Source organism: Amblyraja radiata, chromosome 20 (genome assembly GCF_010909765.2).
Source record: "Amblyraja radiata isolate CabotCenter1 chromosome 20, sAmbRad1.1.pri, whole genome shotgun sequence".
In the NCBI taxonomy this organism is placed as follows: domain Eukaryota; kingdom Metazoa; phylum Chordata; class Chondrichthyes; order Rajiformes; family Rajidae; genus Amblyraja; species Amblyraja radiata.
Genome location: NC_045975.1, coordinates 36429465 through 36448087, shown reverse-complemented (window position 1 = coordinate 36448087; position 18623 = coordinate 36429465). Strand labels below are relative to the sequence as shown.

Genomic DNA, 18623 nt, shown 5'->3' with positions numbered 1-18623 from the left:
CTTGGCGCCAGAGCTAGTCCCGGAGCTGGCGAGCCGACCTGGGAACTGCAGCTAGTCCCGGAGCTGGCGAGCCGACCTGGGAACTGCAGCTAGTCCCAGGCTGCTAGATTCTAGGAGCTGGCAGCCTCCAACTAGAATCGACCTTGAGGGCTCCGGTCGCAGAGCCTGTGGACTTACCATCATGGAGCTGGCTGACTTCGGAGGCTGTGGTGGCATTGTGGCTGCGGTGGCGGCTGCAGTCCCGAATGTCAATGGATGACTACTGTAAACTAGAAGCTGCTGTTTCGTGCAGCGATTAGACAGCTGCAGAGGTCAGCATCCAGCGGAACTTTTGTCTGATCAAACCCTCCCAATAATATTCCTATAATATCACCCAGATACACATCACTCCGGTAGACACAAAATGCTGGAGTAACTCAGCGGGACAGATTGCATCTCTGGAGAGAAGCCAGCTGGTGACATTTTAGATCGAGACCCTTCCTGCAAGGTGAGTTATTCTAGCATTTTGTGTCTACCTTCGATTTAAATCAGCATTTGCAGTTCTTTCCTAAACATATCAGTCTGGCCCGCTTTGGTCTTTAGACTACAGCCTTGGTCCAACCTCCACCTCTAGTTCTTGAGTATCTTCCTCTTCAGGGAAGACAACCAGTTCAGATGGTTCAGGTAGATTCAATATCTCTTTGAAGTGTTCAACCCATTACGTGTTTTGCCCTTCTTCTGTCAGAAGTACTCTCCCGCTCTTGTCTTTTATGGGGGCACCACAGCTATTACCGGAATCTCCCAGATCTCTGGCTATGCGGTAGAGTGTAAAGGTCTAATTTCTGTCCCTGGCTTCTTGTGCTTCTGTGCATTTGCTTTCTGTGTTACGAAATGTGGTAGACCAATGCCTGGAATTTCAGAAGCCAAAACTAATAAACTTTGTTGATTTCAAAAAGGCATTCGATAGTGTACATAGAGACACCCTGTGGCAAATTCTTAAAGTGTATGGCATCCCAGAGGCTTTCATAAACATCTTCAAGAACCTTTACGAGGGATCCAGTTGCTGTGTCATTGTTGATTCAGGAAACACAGAATTCTTTGACATTGTCACAGGGGTAGACAAGGTTGCCTTACATCCCCTTATTGTTTATTGTCACGCAATGTCATGCAAAAGACAATGAACAAACCTGACTTTGGAATACCGTGGAGAACAGGAAGATGCCTCACAGACCTACATTTTGCCGATGACATTGCACTGCTGGCAGAGTCAAGAGATGACAACCGCGCTGGAGGAGAATGCATCAAAGGTTGGATTAAAGATCAACTGGCAGATGACTACGTCCATGCAGACTGGAGACCAGCAGCCAATAGACAAACTGATAATCAACGGGGAACCTGTGGAAAATGCCACGAGATTTACCTATCTTGGCAGCATGTTCACAGTAGATGGAGATTTAGAAGTCGACATCAACTCCCGAATTGGTAAAGCTGCATCAGTCTTCAGAAGAATGCAGCCAATATGGTCTAGTGGCGGGATATCCAGGATGCTAAAAGTCAAGCTCTTCCAGTCTGTAGTCCTCCCTACAGCCCTCTATGCCAGTGAGACATGGAAAATCAATGTTAAGATGAAAAAGAATTTGGATGCATTCCAAGGATACTGCTTGAGGAAGATCCTGAAGACAAGCTACAGAGACCACACATCACAATGAGGGGATCTACCGGGAAATTGCAACAATGCCTCTCAACCAGGACATAGAGGTACGGAGGATGAAATTTGCAGGACATGTACTCACAATGTCACCAGAAAGTACACCTCAGATAGCAATGAAATGGCAACCTGACAGAAGAAGAAAAAGAGGCCGACCAAAACTTACATGGAGACGAACATTCCAGAAGGATTTGGAAACCCGGGACACAAACCTATCGAGGGTGGAAGACGTTGCACATAATCGAACAGAATTGCGAAAGCTTATTGCCCAATGCACTCCTGGTTATAGCACAGTTTTCTACTTAATATAATGGCAGTTTTTACAACGTTCTCAAAGTCCAACTTCGATAGCTATTAATTATCGGAGATGATTTGGAGATATAGCCTAACGCACTCACGGCACACATAAGACAGCAAAGATGAATCTTCCAGACATCGTTTCTTGATTAATTGCTTTTTATTGAAGTAATACAAAACAAAGAAATAACTCATAACTCTCCGTTCTTAATCGCGGCTCCATTCACATCATATAAATCACATAAAAGTTTCTTCTTATAAAGGTATGTCGTCTTGAAACGTGTGTGTTGTGATCATGGTAGAAAACTATTTCCCCTCATTCTCTAATACCAAATTGAAACTTCTAAACTGAGAGTCTGCGCCAGACTCCTCAAACAAAAGAACACACCACTACTACGTATCAAATCCCACCTACAAAACTACGGGCAGATAAAAACTAAAACTAAAAATAAGTCAAAGTCAAAGTCAAAGTATCCTTTATTGTCATTCAGACCTTGCGGTCTGAACGAAATTTTGTCGCCTTGCAGTCCTACATATAGTACAAAATGACAAAAACACACAATAAACACAAATTAACATCCACCACAGTGAGTTCACCAGGCACCTCCTCACTGTGATGGAAGGCAAAAGTCTTAAGTCTTTGTCTCATCCCTTCTTATTCTCCCTCTGGGCCGAGGCGATCCAGGCTTCAGATGTTATGACCCCGCCGGACGATGGTAAGTAATGTCAGTCCCGCGGCTGAATCCGAGCTCCGCGAACGGCCCGGTTCAGCTCCGCGGCCCGGGGTGGTCGAAGCTGCGGCCCTCCAGTCCAGCGGACGCAGCTGTTGTTGCAGGAGCTCCGGAGAACAGGTCCGCAACCTGTGACCTGCGAGCTCCCGACACTGGGCCCGCAGTCGGGTCCGGTGGCCGCTGCCGCGAGAACACTGCCCCATCTCCGAGGCCAGGTCGCCGCTGCCATGATCAGGCATGATAATATATATAACATATCAGGCATGATAATAATACTGACAAATTTAAAGGCTCCTACAGTAGTTCAGGACTGCTACTTAGATGTGGTAGGATGGTAACAGCTGAGAAGAAACAGTGCCTGAATCTGGAGGTGTGTGTTTTCATACTTCTTGCCTAATGGGAGTGGGGAGAAGAGGGAGTGGCAAGGATATGACTCGTCCTTGATTATGCTGCTGGCCTTGCCGAGGCAGAATGAGGTACAAATGGAGTCAACGGAAGAGAATTTGATTTGTGTGATGGTGTGAGCTGCGTCCACAATTCTCTGCAATTTCTTGTGGTCTTGAATGGAGCTGTTCACAAACCACACTGTGATGCTTCACAATAAAATACTTTCTTTGGCGCATCTGTAGAAGTTGGTGAGAGTTGTTGGGGACATGCCGAACTTCTGAAGCCTTCTAAGGAAATAGAGTTGTTAGTGTACTTTCTTGGCCAATGGTTCAATTTGGGTGGTCCGGGAGACGTTGTTGCTGATATTTACTCCTAGGAATTTGAAGTTTTAAACCATTGCTACTTCAGCGCCGTCTATGCAAACCGCGGTATGAGTACTACTTTGCTTCCTGGTGTCGAACACGATCTCTTTTGTCTTGCTGACATTGTGAGAAAGGTTGTTGTCTCATCACTAGGTCACGAGGTACTCCATCTCCTTCCTGTACTGTGTCTCATCATTATTTGATATCCAGCCCACAATGGTGGTGTCGTCTGCAAATTTATACATTTAATGGAAGTCACTGTATGGCTGCTCCAGTTGAGTTTCTGGACAGTGGAGACCTCCCCAGGACATGATGAGAGACTCAATGATGGTGAAGGAAAAGCAAATGGTTATGCTCTCTCTTGTTAGAGATGGTCATCATCTGAAACATGTGGCACAAAATGTAACTTTGCCACTTATCATGACACTGATCAGCCCATGCCTGAACGTTGACCAGGTCATGTTGCATGCAGATGTGGACTAGTTTAAATCTTAAACCTGAAGAACTTCTGTAACAATGTCCTGGGGCTAGGATGGCTTATCTCTAACAGCCATTATCCTTTTCTTTGTGAGAAATGACTCCTCCACTGACTTCCGTATATAATATAATTGTGAATAGCTAATTGCCAGGAATTGATTCCACCCTACTGGCCTTTGACATCTTAGTGCTGCAAAAGGCATATTTCATCATTTAGCTTGGCCTAAAGGGATACAATAGGTCAAGGCAGACAATGAGTTAAAGTGGACCAATGGCTAAGGCAGATAAACCCAAGAACTCAAGGCAGGGCGAAGGACCTCACAGAGACCTCATTGAAACTGGATTGTACCATTCTCAGTGAAGAAAGGAATGGCTATGTGACACCGGGTTGGGACCCTTCTTCAGACTGCTTGGTGTAAGGGGGAGAAAACTGGAAAAATATGGGAGCGGAGCATGGATGTTCAGTAACTCTACACCTCCACCCCCCACCAGGAAGGTCTCAAAGTCCTCCGTTTCTTCCTCGACCATAGAACCAGCCAATTTTCCACTACTAACACTCTCCCCTGCCTAGCAAAACTGGCCCTCACTCCCACTCCTTCCAAATGAAAGACGTAGCTCTGGGAACTCGCATTGGCGCCAGCTATGCCTACCTCTTTGTAGGGTACTTTGAACATTCCCTATTCCAGGGGTACACTGGCCCTATACCCGAACTCTATCTCTGTTACATATATAACTGCATCGGCGCTGCCTCCTGCACCCATACGGAACTTATGGACTTCATTAACTTCACTACCAATTTCCATCCTGCACTCAAATTCACTCAGACCATCTCTGACACTTCCTCTCCCCTTTTTTGATCTCACTGTCTCCATCACAAGAGATAGACTTTTGACTGGTATTTATTATAAACCTACTGACTCCCACAACTACCGAGACTACACCTTCCCACTTTACCTCCTGCAAAGACTCGATCCCCTACTCCCACTTCCTCTGTGTACGCCGCACCTGCACCCAAAATTAGGTGTTCCATATCAGGACATCCAAGATGTCCTCATTCTTTAGATAACGGGGTTCCTCTCTTCTATCATAGACGAGGCCCACTTGCGTGTCTCCATGGTACTCCATGGCTCTGCTCTTGCTTCCCCTCACCCCAGTCACAATAGGGACCGAGTCCTCATCCCCAAAGTCCCCACCTTTCACCCCATCAGCCGTATCATACAACACATAATCCTCTGACGTTTTCACCACCTCCAATGGGATCCACCACTAATCACATCTTCCCATCTCCACCCCTTTCTGCAGAGACCATTCACTCTGCAACTCCCTGGTTAACTCATGCCTTCACACCCAAACTACCCCATTCCCAGATACCTTCCCTGTGCAACCACAGAAGCAACACCTGTCCCTACACCTCCTCTGTCGGCTCTGTCTTGGTCCGTCCAGGTTAGCAAAGGTTCACTTGCACCTCCTTAAACCTCATCTACTGTATCTGTTGTTCCAGGTGTGGACTCTTATAGATCGGTGAGACCAAGCGTAGACTGGGCAATCATTTTGCTGAACAGCTTTGCTCAGTCCACCTTGGCCTATGTGATCTCCCGGTTGCCAAATTGGAGGAATGGCATCTCACATTTCGTTCTGGCAGCTTACAACCCAGCGGTATGAATATTGATTTCTCTATCTTCAAGTAACCCTTGCATCCACTTGTTCTCTTTCCCTCTCCCACCCGAGTCGTTGTACTAGTTTCACTGTTGTCTTGGTGAGTTTCATTATTTGCATAACTTGTTATCACTGAGCTCGTAGCCAACAATGGACTGTTTCTTTGATCATGGTGAGTTTTATTTGTATATCTTTCATTCATTTGTTCTATATTCCTTCTTTCCCTTTTTCCAGATATGCTGCCTGACCCGCTGAGTTACTATAGCTTTTTATGTCTATTTAAGGGCAGGACAAAGCCAGGTAAGTGATGGGTGGATTCAGGTGAAGGTGGATTGATTGGCAGTTGGGTGACAAAGGCTAGCGATGCAAATACACAAAAGGGTGTCAGATTAGGAGAGGAGTGAACAGTAAAAAGCCAGAGGGAGGGATATAGTTAGAAGGGGACTGGTGGAAGAGGAGGGATAGTGGGTGAAATAGGTACTCATGGGGGGAGGTGCAGGAAATAGAGGGGAAAGGGAGATTGTGTTTCTTAAAATTGGAGAATTCAATGTTCATACCATTGGCTTGTAAGCTACCTAAGTTGATTCATGTAAGTTCATCCCAGTTTGGCAAAGTAATAAATCGGGGAAGGTAATGCATCCGTGGATAACAAGGGAAATCAGAGCTAGTATCAAAACAAAAGATGAAGCATACAAATTAGCCAGAAAAAGCAGCCTACCAGAGGACTGGGAGAAATTCAGTCCAGCAGAGGAGGACAAAGGGCTTAATTAGGAAAGGGAAAATAGATTATGAAAGAAAACTGGCAGGGAACATAAAAACCGACTGCAAAAGCTTTTATAGATATGTGAAGAGAAAAGGATTACTTAAAACAAATGTAGGTCCCCTGCAGTCAGAAACAGGTGAATTGATCATGGGAAACAAGGACATGGCAGACCAATTGAATAACTACTTTGGTTCTGTCTTCACTAAGGAAGACTTAAATAATCTGCCGGAAATAGCAGGGGACCGGGGGTCAAATGAGATGGAGGAATTGAGTGAAATCCAGGTTAGCCGGGAAGTGGTGTTAGGTAAATTGAATGGATTAAAGGCCGATAAATCCCCAGGGCCAGATAGGCTGCATCCCAGAGTACTTAAGGAAGTAGCCACAGAAATAGTGGATGCATTAGTGATAATTTTTCAAAACTCTTTAGATTCTGGAGTAGTTCCTGAGAATTGGAGGGTAGCTAATGTAACCCCACTTTTTAAAAAGGGAGGGAGAGAGAAAACGGGGAATTACAGACTAGTTAGTCTAACATCGGTAGTGGGGAAACTGCTAGTGTCAGTTATTAAAGATGGGATAGCAGCACATTTGGAAAGTGGTGAAATCATTGGACAAAGTCAGCATGGATTTATGAAAGGTAAATCATGTCTGACGAATATTATAGAATTTTTCGCGGATTTAACTAGTAGAGTGGATAAGGGAGAACCAGTGGATGTGTTATATCTGGACTTTCAGAAGGCTTTCGACAAGGTCCCACATAAGAGATTAGTATACAAACCTAAAGCACACGGTATTGGGGGTTCAGTATTGATGTGGATAGAGAACTGGCTGGCAGACAGGAAGCAAAGAGTAGGAGTAAACGGGTCCTTTTCAGAATGGCAGGCAGTGACTAGTGGGGTACCGCAAGGCTCAGTGCTGGGACCCCAGCTATTTACAATATATATAAATGATTTGGACGAGGGAATTGATTGCAACATCTCCAAGTTTGCGGATGACACGAAGCTGGGGGGCAGTGTTAGCTGAGAGGAGGATGCTAGGAGGCTGCAAGGTGACTTGGATAGGCTGGGTGAGTGGGCAAATGCATGGCAGATGCAGTATAATGTGGATAAATGTGAGGTTATCCACTTTGGTGGCAAAAACAGGAAAGTAGACTATTATCTTGAATGGTGTCCGATTAGGAAAAGGGGAGATGCAATGAGACCTGGGTGTCATGGTACACCAGTCATTGAAAGTAGGCATGCAGGTGCAGCAGGCAGTGAAGAAAGCGAATGGTATGTTAGCATTCATAGCAAAAGGATATGAGTATAGGAGCAGGGAGGTTCTACTGCAGTTGTACAGGGTCTTGGTGAGACCACACCTTGAATATTGCGTACAGTTTTGGTCCCCTAATCTGAGGAAGGGCATTCTTGCCATAGAGGGAGTACAGAGAAGGTTCACCAGACTGATTCCTGGGATGTCAGGACTTTCATATGAAGAAAGACTGGATAGACTCGGCTTGTACTCGCTAGAATTTAGAAGATTGAGGGGGGATCTTATAGAAACTTACAAAATTCTTAAGGGGCTGGACAGGCTAGATGCAGGAAGATTGTTCGCGATGTTGGGGAAGTCCAGAACAAGGGGTCACAGTTTAAGGATAAAGGGGAAATCTTTTAGGACTGAGATGAGAAAAACATTTTTTACACAGAGAGTGGTGAATCTCTGGAATTCTCTGCCACAGAATGTAGTTGAGGCCAGTTCATTGGGAGTTAGATGTGGCTCTTGTGGCTAAAGGGATCAGGAGGTATGGCGAGAAGGCAGGTACAGGATACTGAGTTGGATGATCAGCTATGATCATATTGAATGGCGGTGCAGGCTCGAAGGGCCGAATGGCCTACTCCTGCACCTATTTTCTATGTTTCTAAGGTCTACAGTCGGTTCTTATTCACTATTTCACTGTCATCCAAGGGAATCAATCATAGTACCCAGCTATCCTGAACTTCTACCACAATCTGAGAAACATATTTTTGTGCTCTATAATAAAGCATTGGTAAACATCAGGAATGATACAGAATATTGAATGAAATTGCTTCCTTTCTGGAAGCTTTAACTATCAAAGCCAAATGCTGTACAATTCCCACCCTAAATACCTCTGCCTAAATTATGTTCTTCTGTGCTTTGAAACAGTTCTTAAAACCTATTCTTAAAACCTATTCTGAAAAATGTTTGGTTACTTGCCCTAACATCTCCTTATGTGGTTCAGTATCAATTTTCTTTTATATTTAACTCTCCTATTCTCCACTTGAGTAAATTATGTTAAAAGTGTTTCACGTCAATAATAATCTTGACAACTAACAGGGAACTATTAGTATAAAATAATCAGAACCTCTATTTTGTATACATCTTGATTTTGATCAGCAACATAATTAATGTAAATTCAAGGGTCAATTATCAGTTTATAGTAGAATGTTAATTTGCTATTCAGCAGGATAAACTTAGTTTATTTCGTTGTTAGGTACAAAAAAGTCTCTAGGTTCATAAAATGTTCTCAAAAAGCACAGTTTACACTTACTGCAATGATACAGCTTGTTAACCTTATTAATATCTAGAGTGGACATTCCAAAACGTTGTCCAATAGTTGTTTGTGGATCTGGTTTGGGCACAATGGTGCTGCTCTGGCCATCTTTAGAAAAAGCATATCTGCAAATAGAAAGACAACTATTTTAGCATTTATTTGGAATATGATTCAGATTTACTGTTAAAAATCAAAATGTGCTGGAAGAACAGCCAACTTGATTTTCAACTAGGTTGAGTGCTGAGGAAATTAAAAATTCTAATCTAATTTACCTCAACTACATCAGTAGACACAATTGGCATTGGCAGTGATAATTACATTAAAGGAAGTTATGAAGACAAATTTTCTGAGAAAATCTGCATAATGAAATAAGGATTCCCAAGGCAATTACATATGGCCTTGGCAATACACCATTTTTGGTTTTATTTCCTTCCTAACGAAATATGTATTTTCCATAGAGAAAGGTTCACGAGGATGGTTCCAGAGGAGGCACCTTTGTCATATGAGGAAAGATTGTGTGGACCAGGCTTGTGTTCTCTGGAGTTTTGAAGAATGAGTGGTGATCTCATTGAAATTTACAAAATGTTTACAGGGCTCGACAGACTGGATACAGGAAGTATATTTCCACTGGCTAAGTAAAAAAAAACAGGAATCACAGTCTCAGAATAAATAATTAACATTTAAAAATGAGATGTGGTATGATGAATACTTAGACTTCCCTAATCCAAAGGGCTGTGGAAGCTCAGTCATTCAAAACAAAAATCAATGGGCTTTTGTACATTGAACAATATTTGGGATATGTAGGAAAATAATTCTACAAGTTGAAAAATTAGACAGAATATTGGTGAATGGAGAAAATTTAAAGAGCTAAATTACCTTCTCTTATTTATTACATTGTTATGGAAGAGAGAGGCAGTCTAGTGATCCACATGAATAGTGTATACAAAAATCAATTTATCATGAGGGTGACACCACCACTGGTGAGGGTGACAGAACCACCTTTAAGGTGTGTGGAACTAAACCTTTCTCTGCAAAGTGCAAGACAATTGCAAATTTGGTAGAATTTAAAAGTCATAGGGCCAGATTTTTCTGCTTTTAACTTGAGACACATGCATGCAGTGTTTTCTGGGACAAGGTAAGAAATAGCCGTGAACTTACTGGAGAAAAAAAAGAAGATTCAGAAGTGATAGTCAATCATCATAACACATAAGATCAGAATTAGATCATTAAGCCCATCGAGTCTGCTCCACCATTTGATCAAAGCTGATCTATGTTTCCTCGTCAATTGCATTCTCCTATCTTCTCCCCATAATCTTTTACATCCTTACTAATCAAGAATCGTCTTTAAAAATAACCAATGACTTGGCTTGCACAGCTGTCTGTGGTAATGAATTCCAGATTCACCGCCTTCTAGCTAAAGAAATTCCTCCTAATTTCCATCCTGGATTTCCATGAGGAATCGTGGGGGAGACGGGGGGGAGGGCTGTCCCCCCCATGTTTTGAGAGGTGGGGGACAATCCCCCATGTACTTTGTGAAACATGTTGCAGCAAAACAGAAGTCTCCGAAGTTGAGTCGCAGCCACAACGCCACAAGTCAGCCAGCCCCGTGATGGTAAGTCCACAGGCTCTGCGACCGGAGACCTCAAGGTCGATTCCAGTTGGAGGCCGCAGGCTTCTAGAATCTAGCGGCCCAGGACCAGCTGCAGTTCCCAGGTCAGCTCGCCTGCCCTGGGACTGGCTGTAGCACCCAGGTCGGCTCGCTTGCCCCAGGACTAGCTGTAGCACCCAGGTCACCGGCGTGCCCCGGGACTGGCTGCAGTTCCCAGGTCGCAAAAACTAATTGAAAACAAATACACCTGTGGGCCAGATGATTTCGGGTTACGGGCCGGATGCGGCCCGTGGGCCGTAAGTTGCCGACCCCTGCCCTAGATGTTAGGCCTCATTGTCCCCCCCCTCCATGTTTTAAAAGCGATTTCCACCCATGAAAGGTATGTCCTTTTATTCTGTGTCTGTGCTGTCTGGTCCTAGATTCTCTCACTACGCAAAATATCCATTCTGAGTGAAAGGACATATTAAGAGACGTGATGAAGAAAGAGGCTTCAGATTTTTGGGACAGGGAATAGTTGTCTAGTCATACATCAGGGAAATGGGTCCATCGGTCCAATCTTATCAATGCCAATCAAGATGCCCATCTACACTAGTCCCACCTGCCTGATTTTGTCCCATATCCCTCTAAACCTCTCCAATCCATGTACCTGTACAAATGTCTTTCAAATGTTGTTACAGTACCTGCCTCAACTGCCTCCTCTGGCTGTTTGTTCCATGAACCACCAACTCTGTGCGAAAAAGTTATCGCTTAGATTCCCATTACATTTTTCCCCTCTCACCTTAAACCTTTGTCCTATGGATCTTGATTCCCCTACTCTGGGAAAAAGACTGGGCATTCACCCTATCTACTGCTCTCATGATTTTATACACCTCTATAAGATCGCCCCTCAACCTCCTGTGGTCCAAATAATATTTTCTAGCCTGCCCAACCTCTTCCAGGAGCTCAGCCACTCAATTCCTGGCAACATCCTCATAAATCCTCGACACTCTTTCCAGTTTAATAAGGTTCAAGGTTCACATTTATTTGTCACATGCACCAATTAAGGTACAGTGAAATGAGTTACCATGCAGTCATACAATTAAAAAGAACACAATAAACAATAGAATTTAACATAAACATCCACCACAGCATTCTTCACTGTGATGGAAGGCAATAAAGTTCTTTATTCTTCCAAATCGTTAATATATATGTTAACAGTTGCGACCCCAACACCGAGCCTTGTGGCACTCCACTCGCCACTGCCTGCCATTCTGAAAAGGACCCGTTCACTCCTACTCTTTGCTTCCGATCTGCCAACCAATTTTCTATCCATGTCAACACCCTACCCCCAATACCATGTGCTCTAATTTTAGTCACCAGTCTCCCGTGCGGGACCTTATCAAAGGCTTTCTGAAAGTCTAGATACACTACATCCACTGGCACCCCTTCATCCATTTTACTTGTCACATCCTCAAAAAATTCCAGAAGATTAGTCAAGCATGTTTTCCCTTTCATGTTGACTTGGACTAATCCTTTTACTGTTATCCAAATGCCCCATTATTACCTCTTTAATAATTGACTCCTGCATCTTTCCCACCACCGAAGTCAGGCTAACTGGTCTGTAATTCCCCGTTTTCTCTCTCGCTCCTTTCTTGAAGTTCCTGAGGGCCCTGGGATGCAGACCATCAGGCCCAGGGGATTTATCATCCTTCAGTCCCATTAGCCTACCCAATACTATTTCTCGCCTAATGAAAATTTATTTCAGTTCCTCCACCCCCTTAGATCCTCTGTCCTCCAGTACATCTGGGAGATTGTTTGTGTCTTCCTTAGTGAAGACAGATCCGAAGTACCTATTTAACTCTTCTGCCATTTCCTTGTTGCCCATAATAATTTCACCCATGTCTGCCTTCAAGGGACCCACATTTGAATTTGCTACTCTTTTTCCCTTAACATATCTAAAGAAGCTTTTACTGTCCTTCTTTATATTCCTGGCCAGTTTCCCTTCATACTTCATCTTTCAGTTGCCCGTTTTGTTTCCTTCTGTTGTCCTATGAAAGTTTCCCAATCCTCTGGCTTCCGGCTACTCTTTGCTGTGTTATACATCTTTTCTTTTAGTTTTATTCTATCCCTAACTTCTCTTGTCAGCCACGGTTGCCTCCTACTCCCCTAGAATCTTTCTTCCTTTTCGGAATGAAATGATCCTGTGTCTTCCGGATTATGCCCAGAAATTCCTGCCATTGCTGTTCCACCGTCATTCCTGCTAGGATCCCTTTCCAGTCTACTTTGGCCAGCTCCCCTCTCATGCCTTCATAGTCCCCTTTGTTCTACTGCATCACTGCCACTTCCGATTTAACGTTCTCCTTCTCAAATTGCAGATTAAAGCTTGGTTTTAATGCTTGGAGATAATAGGAAGGGTATTACATAATAATAATGTAATAATCATATATTATGTAATTATATTATATATGCAAATAATCATTATATAATAATAATAATAATGGTTGAAGAAGGGCCGACCTGATACATTACCTATCCATTTTCTCCAGAGATGCTGCCTGACCCGCATAGTTACTCCAGCATTTTGTGCCTATCTGGGGTGTTATATAATGTTATTTTCTTTCTACTGATTTGGTATGCTATACTTGCAGCATTGGTCACCATTCAGATCATCATATGACCATGACCCCTGTCTTTTTAAGTCCCAGGGATAAAGATATGATGGATAGTCTGTTCTGCATTCTTTGTTTGATCTGGATGCACCACATTAGATGCTATTGTACTTTTTGCTCTTTTCACTTAGGAAACAGGAATATAATTAAACATTTGCACCTGTTCTGCCGTCCAAAGAGATCATGGTTAATCTTTTTATCTCCGCTCTAACTTTTGAGAAGGATGTAGAGCTAATAGGACTTGATGTTTCAATCCCTGTAATAAGTCGGCACTCTTGCTATTTACAGTGGGATTGGAGTGGTGAAAGGTAGGGTCGGTACGTCATCGGGGTCGTCAGGTGGGCACCCTCCTTCTTTGACGTTTCATTGATAAGCCCACAACATCTCCAGAGGGCACAACGGTGATACCTGGCGTCTCAGTTACACCCCCCTCAATTCTATACCCTCCTGTCTTCATCTCGCAGCCCAATTGTTATCTCTCCTTTTGATCCAAATCCAATTGCTGCTTTTTTCTGCAGAATTTGATGATTGCTTGATGGAGGGAGCGACCCCTCACCCCCATTTTCTTTAATAGCCTGGTCAAAGATGTAGCAACAAATTCCCTGCATCCCATTTCGACAGGGAAAATCTTGGTCTTCCAGCCATTCTAGGAAGCTTCAGTTGACAGTTCAGAGTACTTGGCCTTTTTCCTCTCATAAGCTTCTTCAACACCATCTGTTCGAACAACAGTATCTTCAGATTCAGTGAGGGTCATGACCAACCTTGCTTTAGTGCATTTTAACTCTTCTACAAGTCCTGCAATGGGCAATTCCAATTAGCCACTCCCATACAGTGCGACAACACTTAAGCATCGTGGAAGTCCAAGCCACTGTTTCACATGTGTGCTGATCATTCTTTCCAGCTTTTCCACTTTGTTGATTGGGATTTCATACATAGTTAAAGGCCACATGATTCTTGGTAGTATGCCAAATTGGAAGCACCACAGCTTGAGTTTTCCTGGTAACAAGGACTTGTTGATGCGAGCTATGTGCATGATGGTATCCTTTTTCAGTTGTTCAAACTGCTCGGTGTCCTTGAGCTTTGCATCATACCATCGGCCCAAACTCTTCACTGGCATTTTTGAAACAGTTAGAACAGGTATTCCGTCAATATGAAATTTTTGATCCTTGACTTGACCTTTGACAATGGAGATGCTTCTGCACTTGCTGGGTTTAATCTTCATCCTTGCCCATGTGATGTTTTGATGAAGTTTTTCCAGAAGTCTCTTGGTACAGGGGATAGTTGTTGTTAGTGTTGTTATATCATCCATATAGGCTCGTATCGGTGGCAATCACTGACCACACTGTAGTCATTTTCCTCCCACAACCCATTTTGATGCTCTGATAATGAGCTCCATTGCCATAGTGAAGGTCAATGGGGAGATGGTGCACCCCGCCATGATGCCTACTTACAGTGGTTGCCACGCTGTGGTAAAGTCTGATGTTGTGAGACAAAATTGCAGATCCTGGAAGTCGTGTTTTACCAGATTTGTTATTATTGCGGGCACCTGAAAGAATTCAAAAGCAGCCCACAGTAGTGAATGAGGAACTGATCCATAGGCGTTGGCCAGATCAAGGAACAAGACATGCAGATTATTTTGTTCTTTTATAGCAGTCTGGATTTAATGTCATATGATGCTGGTATGTTCAAGGCATCCCGAGAAGCCTGCTATGCCAGCCTTTTGGATTGACTTATCAATGAAATGGTTTTGTTTCAGATACTTTGTAAGTCTTTTCGCCACCAAACTGAAAAAGATCTTGCCCTCTATGTTAAGAAGGTTTATTTGCTGAAACTGTTCGATGGTGGAAGAAATTTTTTCTTTTGGGATCAGCATTCTCCCCGCTCTCCCTGCCGTTAACGAGTCTTCCCGAGTGCCTGCCGTTAGCATTACGAGCCGCTAAGAGACGTCCCCGAGCTCCGACGTACCCGCTACGTTCATTCTCCGTGCTTACCACGAGTTTGATTTTTTTTTAACTCGGGAGAGCTCTTGGAATGAACTCGTACCGTGGGAAAGGGCCTTCACCACCACCACCACCAACACCTGTTATAATTCCTGTTTTCCCTCTCCGTCCTATCATAAATAGTGGAATTCCGTTTGCTATCTTCCAATTGCGAGAACCATGCTAGTTTCTGGAATTTTAGATGAACACAATTACTACCTAAACACACATTCAAGTCAAGACAACAACCTCTTCCCCAATGTCAGCAAGACAAAGGACATTGTGTTCAACTTCAGGAAGTGAAGCGATGCATTTACCCCGGTATGCATTGATGGTGCTGAAGTACAGATGGTTGAAAGCTTCAAGTTCTTAGGAATACAGATCCCCAGCAATTTGTCCGGAACCAGCCACATCAAAGCTATGGTCAAGTAAGCACACCAATGCCTCCACTACCTTAGAAGACTTAGGAAGTTTGGCATGTCTCCAATAACCCTCACCAACTTCAACAGAGGCGCATAGAAAGCATTTTATCGGGATGCATGACAGCATGGTTTGGGAACAGGTCCATCCAAGACCACAAGAAATTGCAGAGAGTTTGGACGTAGCTCAGGCCGTCACACAAAACCACCTCCGTTCCATCAACACACTGCCTCGGCAAGGCGACTGGCATAATCAAGGATCAGTCTCACCTTGGTCACTCCCTCCTTTCTGCTCTTCCATCAGGCAAGAGGCACTGGTTTGGAAACACATAGCTCCAGATTCAGGGACAATTTCTTCCCAGCTGTTATCAGGCAACTGAACCATCCTCTCACCAACTAGAGAATGACCCTGACCTCACATCTACCTCATTGAAAATGTTTGAACCATCTTTAATCACACTTTACTGGACTTTATCTTGCACTAAATTATATACCCTTTATCCTGTAACTGTACGCTAGCTGGCTTGATTGTAATAATGTATAGTCTTTTTGCTGACTGGATAGTATGCAACAAAAAGCTTTTCACTATACCTCGGTACATGTGACACTAATTTACTAAACTAAAAGTTGTTATTTTCTGAGCATTTAACATGTTTCAATCGCATTAATTTTTCCAATACTCATTTTTGACTAATGTTAAATAAAAATAAAGAAAAACGATAGATGTTAAAATTCTGAAATAAAATCACAAAATGCTGGAAATTCTCAGCAAGTCTAGGCAGCATCTCAGAAAGAGAAATGGAGTTAAAGTTTCAGGTCATTCACAGCCTGAAGTCTCTGATTTTTACAGCCTTCACCACCACCAAGCTTGATAACATGAGGAGACTTCCCTGATCCCAATCATTGATATTATTCATGAGACGTAGATGTAGTTTGTGAGCATTCCAGTACTGTCTCCTCAGGCACCCTACTGGTCACAGGATACCAGTCAGAAAATAACCAATTTATCAATATTTTCCCAATTTTCAATCTATTCATCATTCCTCGATCCATGCAAGTATAATGCCTCCAATAATATGCACTTTAATTTTATTTGGTAATCTCTTCTGTAGCAGTTTATTGAAGGTCTTCTGAAAAACCAAGAATAAAAAATCTACTGCCCCACCTTAACGATTTTGCAAATTATAATCTCAGAAAATTAACAGATTTGTCAAACATGATTTCCTTTTCAAAAACCCACATTGATTCTGCATAATCCATTTATTATTTTCAAATTTTTCTATTATCATTTTCTTAATAATAGAATCCAGCGATTTTGTTTAGTGATGTCAAGCTAAAAGCCCTGTCCCACGGTACGAGTTTATTCCAAGATTTCTTCCGAGTTTGCCCTGATTTGAACTCAGAGATTGACGCTAGCTGGCTTGATTGTAATAATGTATAGTCTTTTTGCTGACTGGATAGTATGCAACAAAAAGCTTTTCACTATACCTCAGTACATGTGACACTAATTTACTAAACTAAAAGTTGTTATTTCCTGAGCATTTAACATGTTTCAATCGCATTAATTTTTGACAAAGTTAAATAAAAATAAAGAAAAACGATAGGTTAAAATTCTGAAATAAAATCACAAAATGTTGGAAATTCTCAGCGTCTAGGCAGCACCTCAGAAAGAGAAATGCAGTTAAAGTTTCAGGACAATCAAAATTGGTAAGAAAACAGTGTGGTGCCATCTGGTGGTTGGGCCACTGGTTAATCGAACCCTCGTTCATAATGTGGTAAGAGGCACGTGACTGAGGGGCGGGGGTTAGAAAGGAAGTAGAGGGTTGTACCCTGCTGCAGTGACACGCAGTTACTCAGGGCTCAGCAACACTGCTCTTGTTTTTGATTTCTTTTTTGTTTAATAAAGCTCGTCCTTGAGTTCACATGTCTGACTCCTTTATCATGCTTTATTGGTGACCTCCATGTTTTCCAAACTGTAGTTTTGGATTGCACAAAGGAAACAGCTAACAGTCCGCCCCGCCCAATGCAGTCGCTGGTTGGTCAGAAGAATCGCCTCTAAGCCTGGGACCGTCATTCGGGATGGCAGTTACTGGCTGACACGGGTGCGGAGGTCAGCGTTTTGCCCGCAGTGGAAGTCGACACTCGATCCAGTAAGCGAGGACCCACTCTTATCGCAGTTAATGGGAGCTCCATCCGTACGTAAGGTTTTCGCACAGTCCCGCTTATTTTCGGCTCCTGTCATTTTACATGGAGTTTCACTGTGGCTGACATGTCCCAGCCGTTGCTGGGCGCCAATTTTTTACGGGCACAAGCCCTGTTGCGAGGGTAGCGTCTTGTGCATTCTGGCACTTTTGAGTCAATTTCTCTTCGCCCCACACCAGTTCCTCTGCCTTGCCTCGACCCAATTTCTGCTGTTGACAATATATACGTCCAGATATTGGCGGAGTTTCCTGCCATTCTGACCCCTCAGTTTCAGTCAGTCGTTTCCAAACATGGGGTTTTGCATCATATTACTATCAACGGACTGCCATTTCACGCTCGTGTACACCGGTTGCGTCCTGACAAGCCAAGGATGAGTTCCGCCAGATGGAGGTGATGGGGATTATGCGTGGTTCTGATAGCCCGTGGGCCTCTCCACTGCACATGGTTCCTAAGGCAAATGAGGGCTTGAGGCCTTGTGGGGATTATCACAATGATGTCACGGTGGCTGATCGATATCCTGTTCGGAATATCCAAGACTTCACGGCCCATTTGAATGGGGCCAAATTTTTTTCGAAGATCAACCTGGTGAGGGGCTATCATCAAATTCCAGTTCATCCGGCTGACATTCCCAAAACTGCTATCATTACCCCTATTGGGCTTTTTGAGTTCATCCCCACACCTTTCGGTCTCAAGAACGCCACGCAGGCTTTCCAGTGCCTCATGGACATGGTGGGTCGTGGTTGCGATTTTTTGTTTATATATTTAGACGATATCCTCGTAGCCAGTCGCTCTCACCAGGAGCACTGTGCCCACCTCCGTGTGCTCTGTCAGCATCTCAGTGAATATGGACTGGCCGTC

At 43.5% G+C, this 18623-nt stretch overlaps 1 protein-coding gene across 1 annotated transcript in view; it reads right to left on the bottom strand.

Moving 5' to 3' along the window:
* Window positions 1–18623, bottom strand: part of LOC116984413 (low choriolytic enzyme-like) — a 109861-nt gene that overhangs the window by 17507 nt on the left and 73731 nt on the right. The window contains exon 6 of the mRNA XM_033038566.1: window positions 8900–9033. Within this exon, the coding sequence (XP_032894457.1) occupies window positions 8900–9033 (134 nt within the window). The remainder of the gene's footprint in view (window positions 1–8899; window positions 9034–18623) is intronic.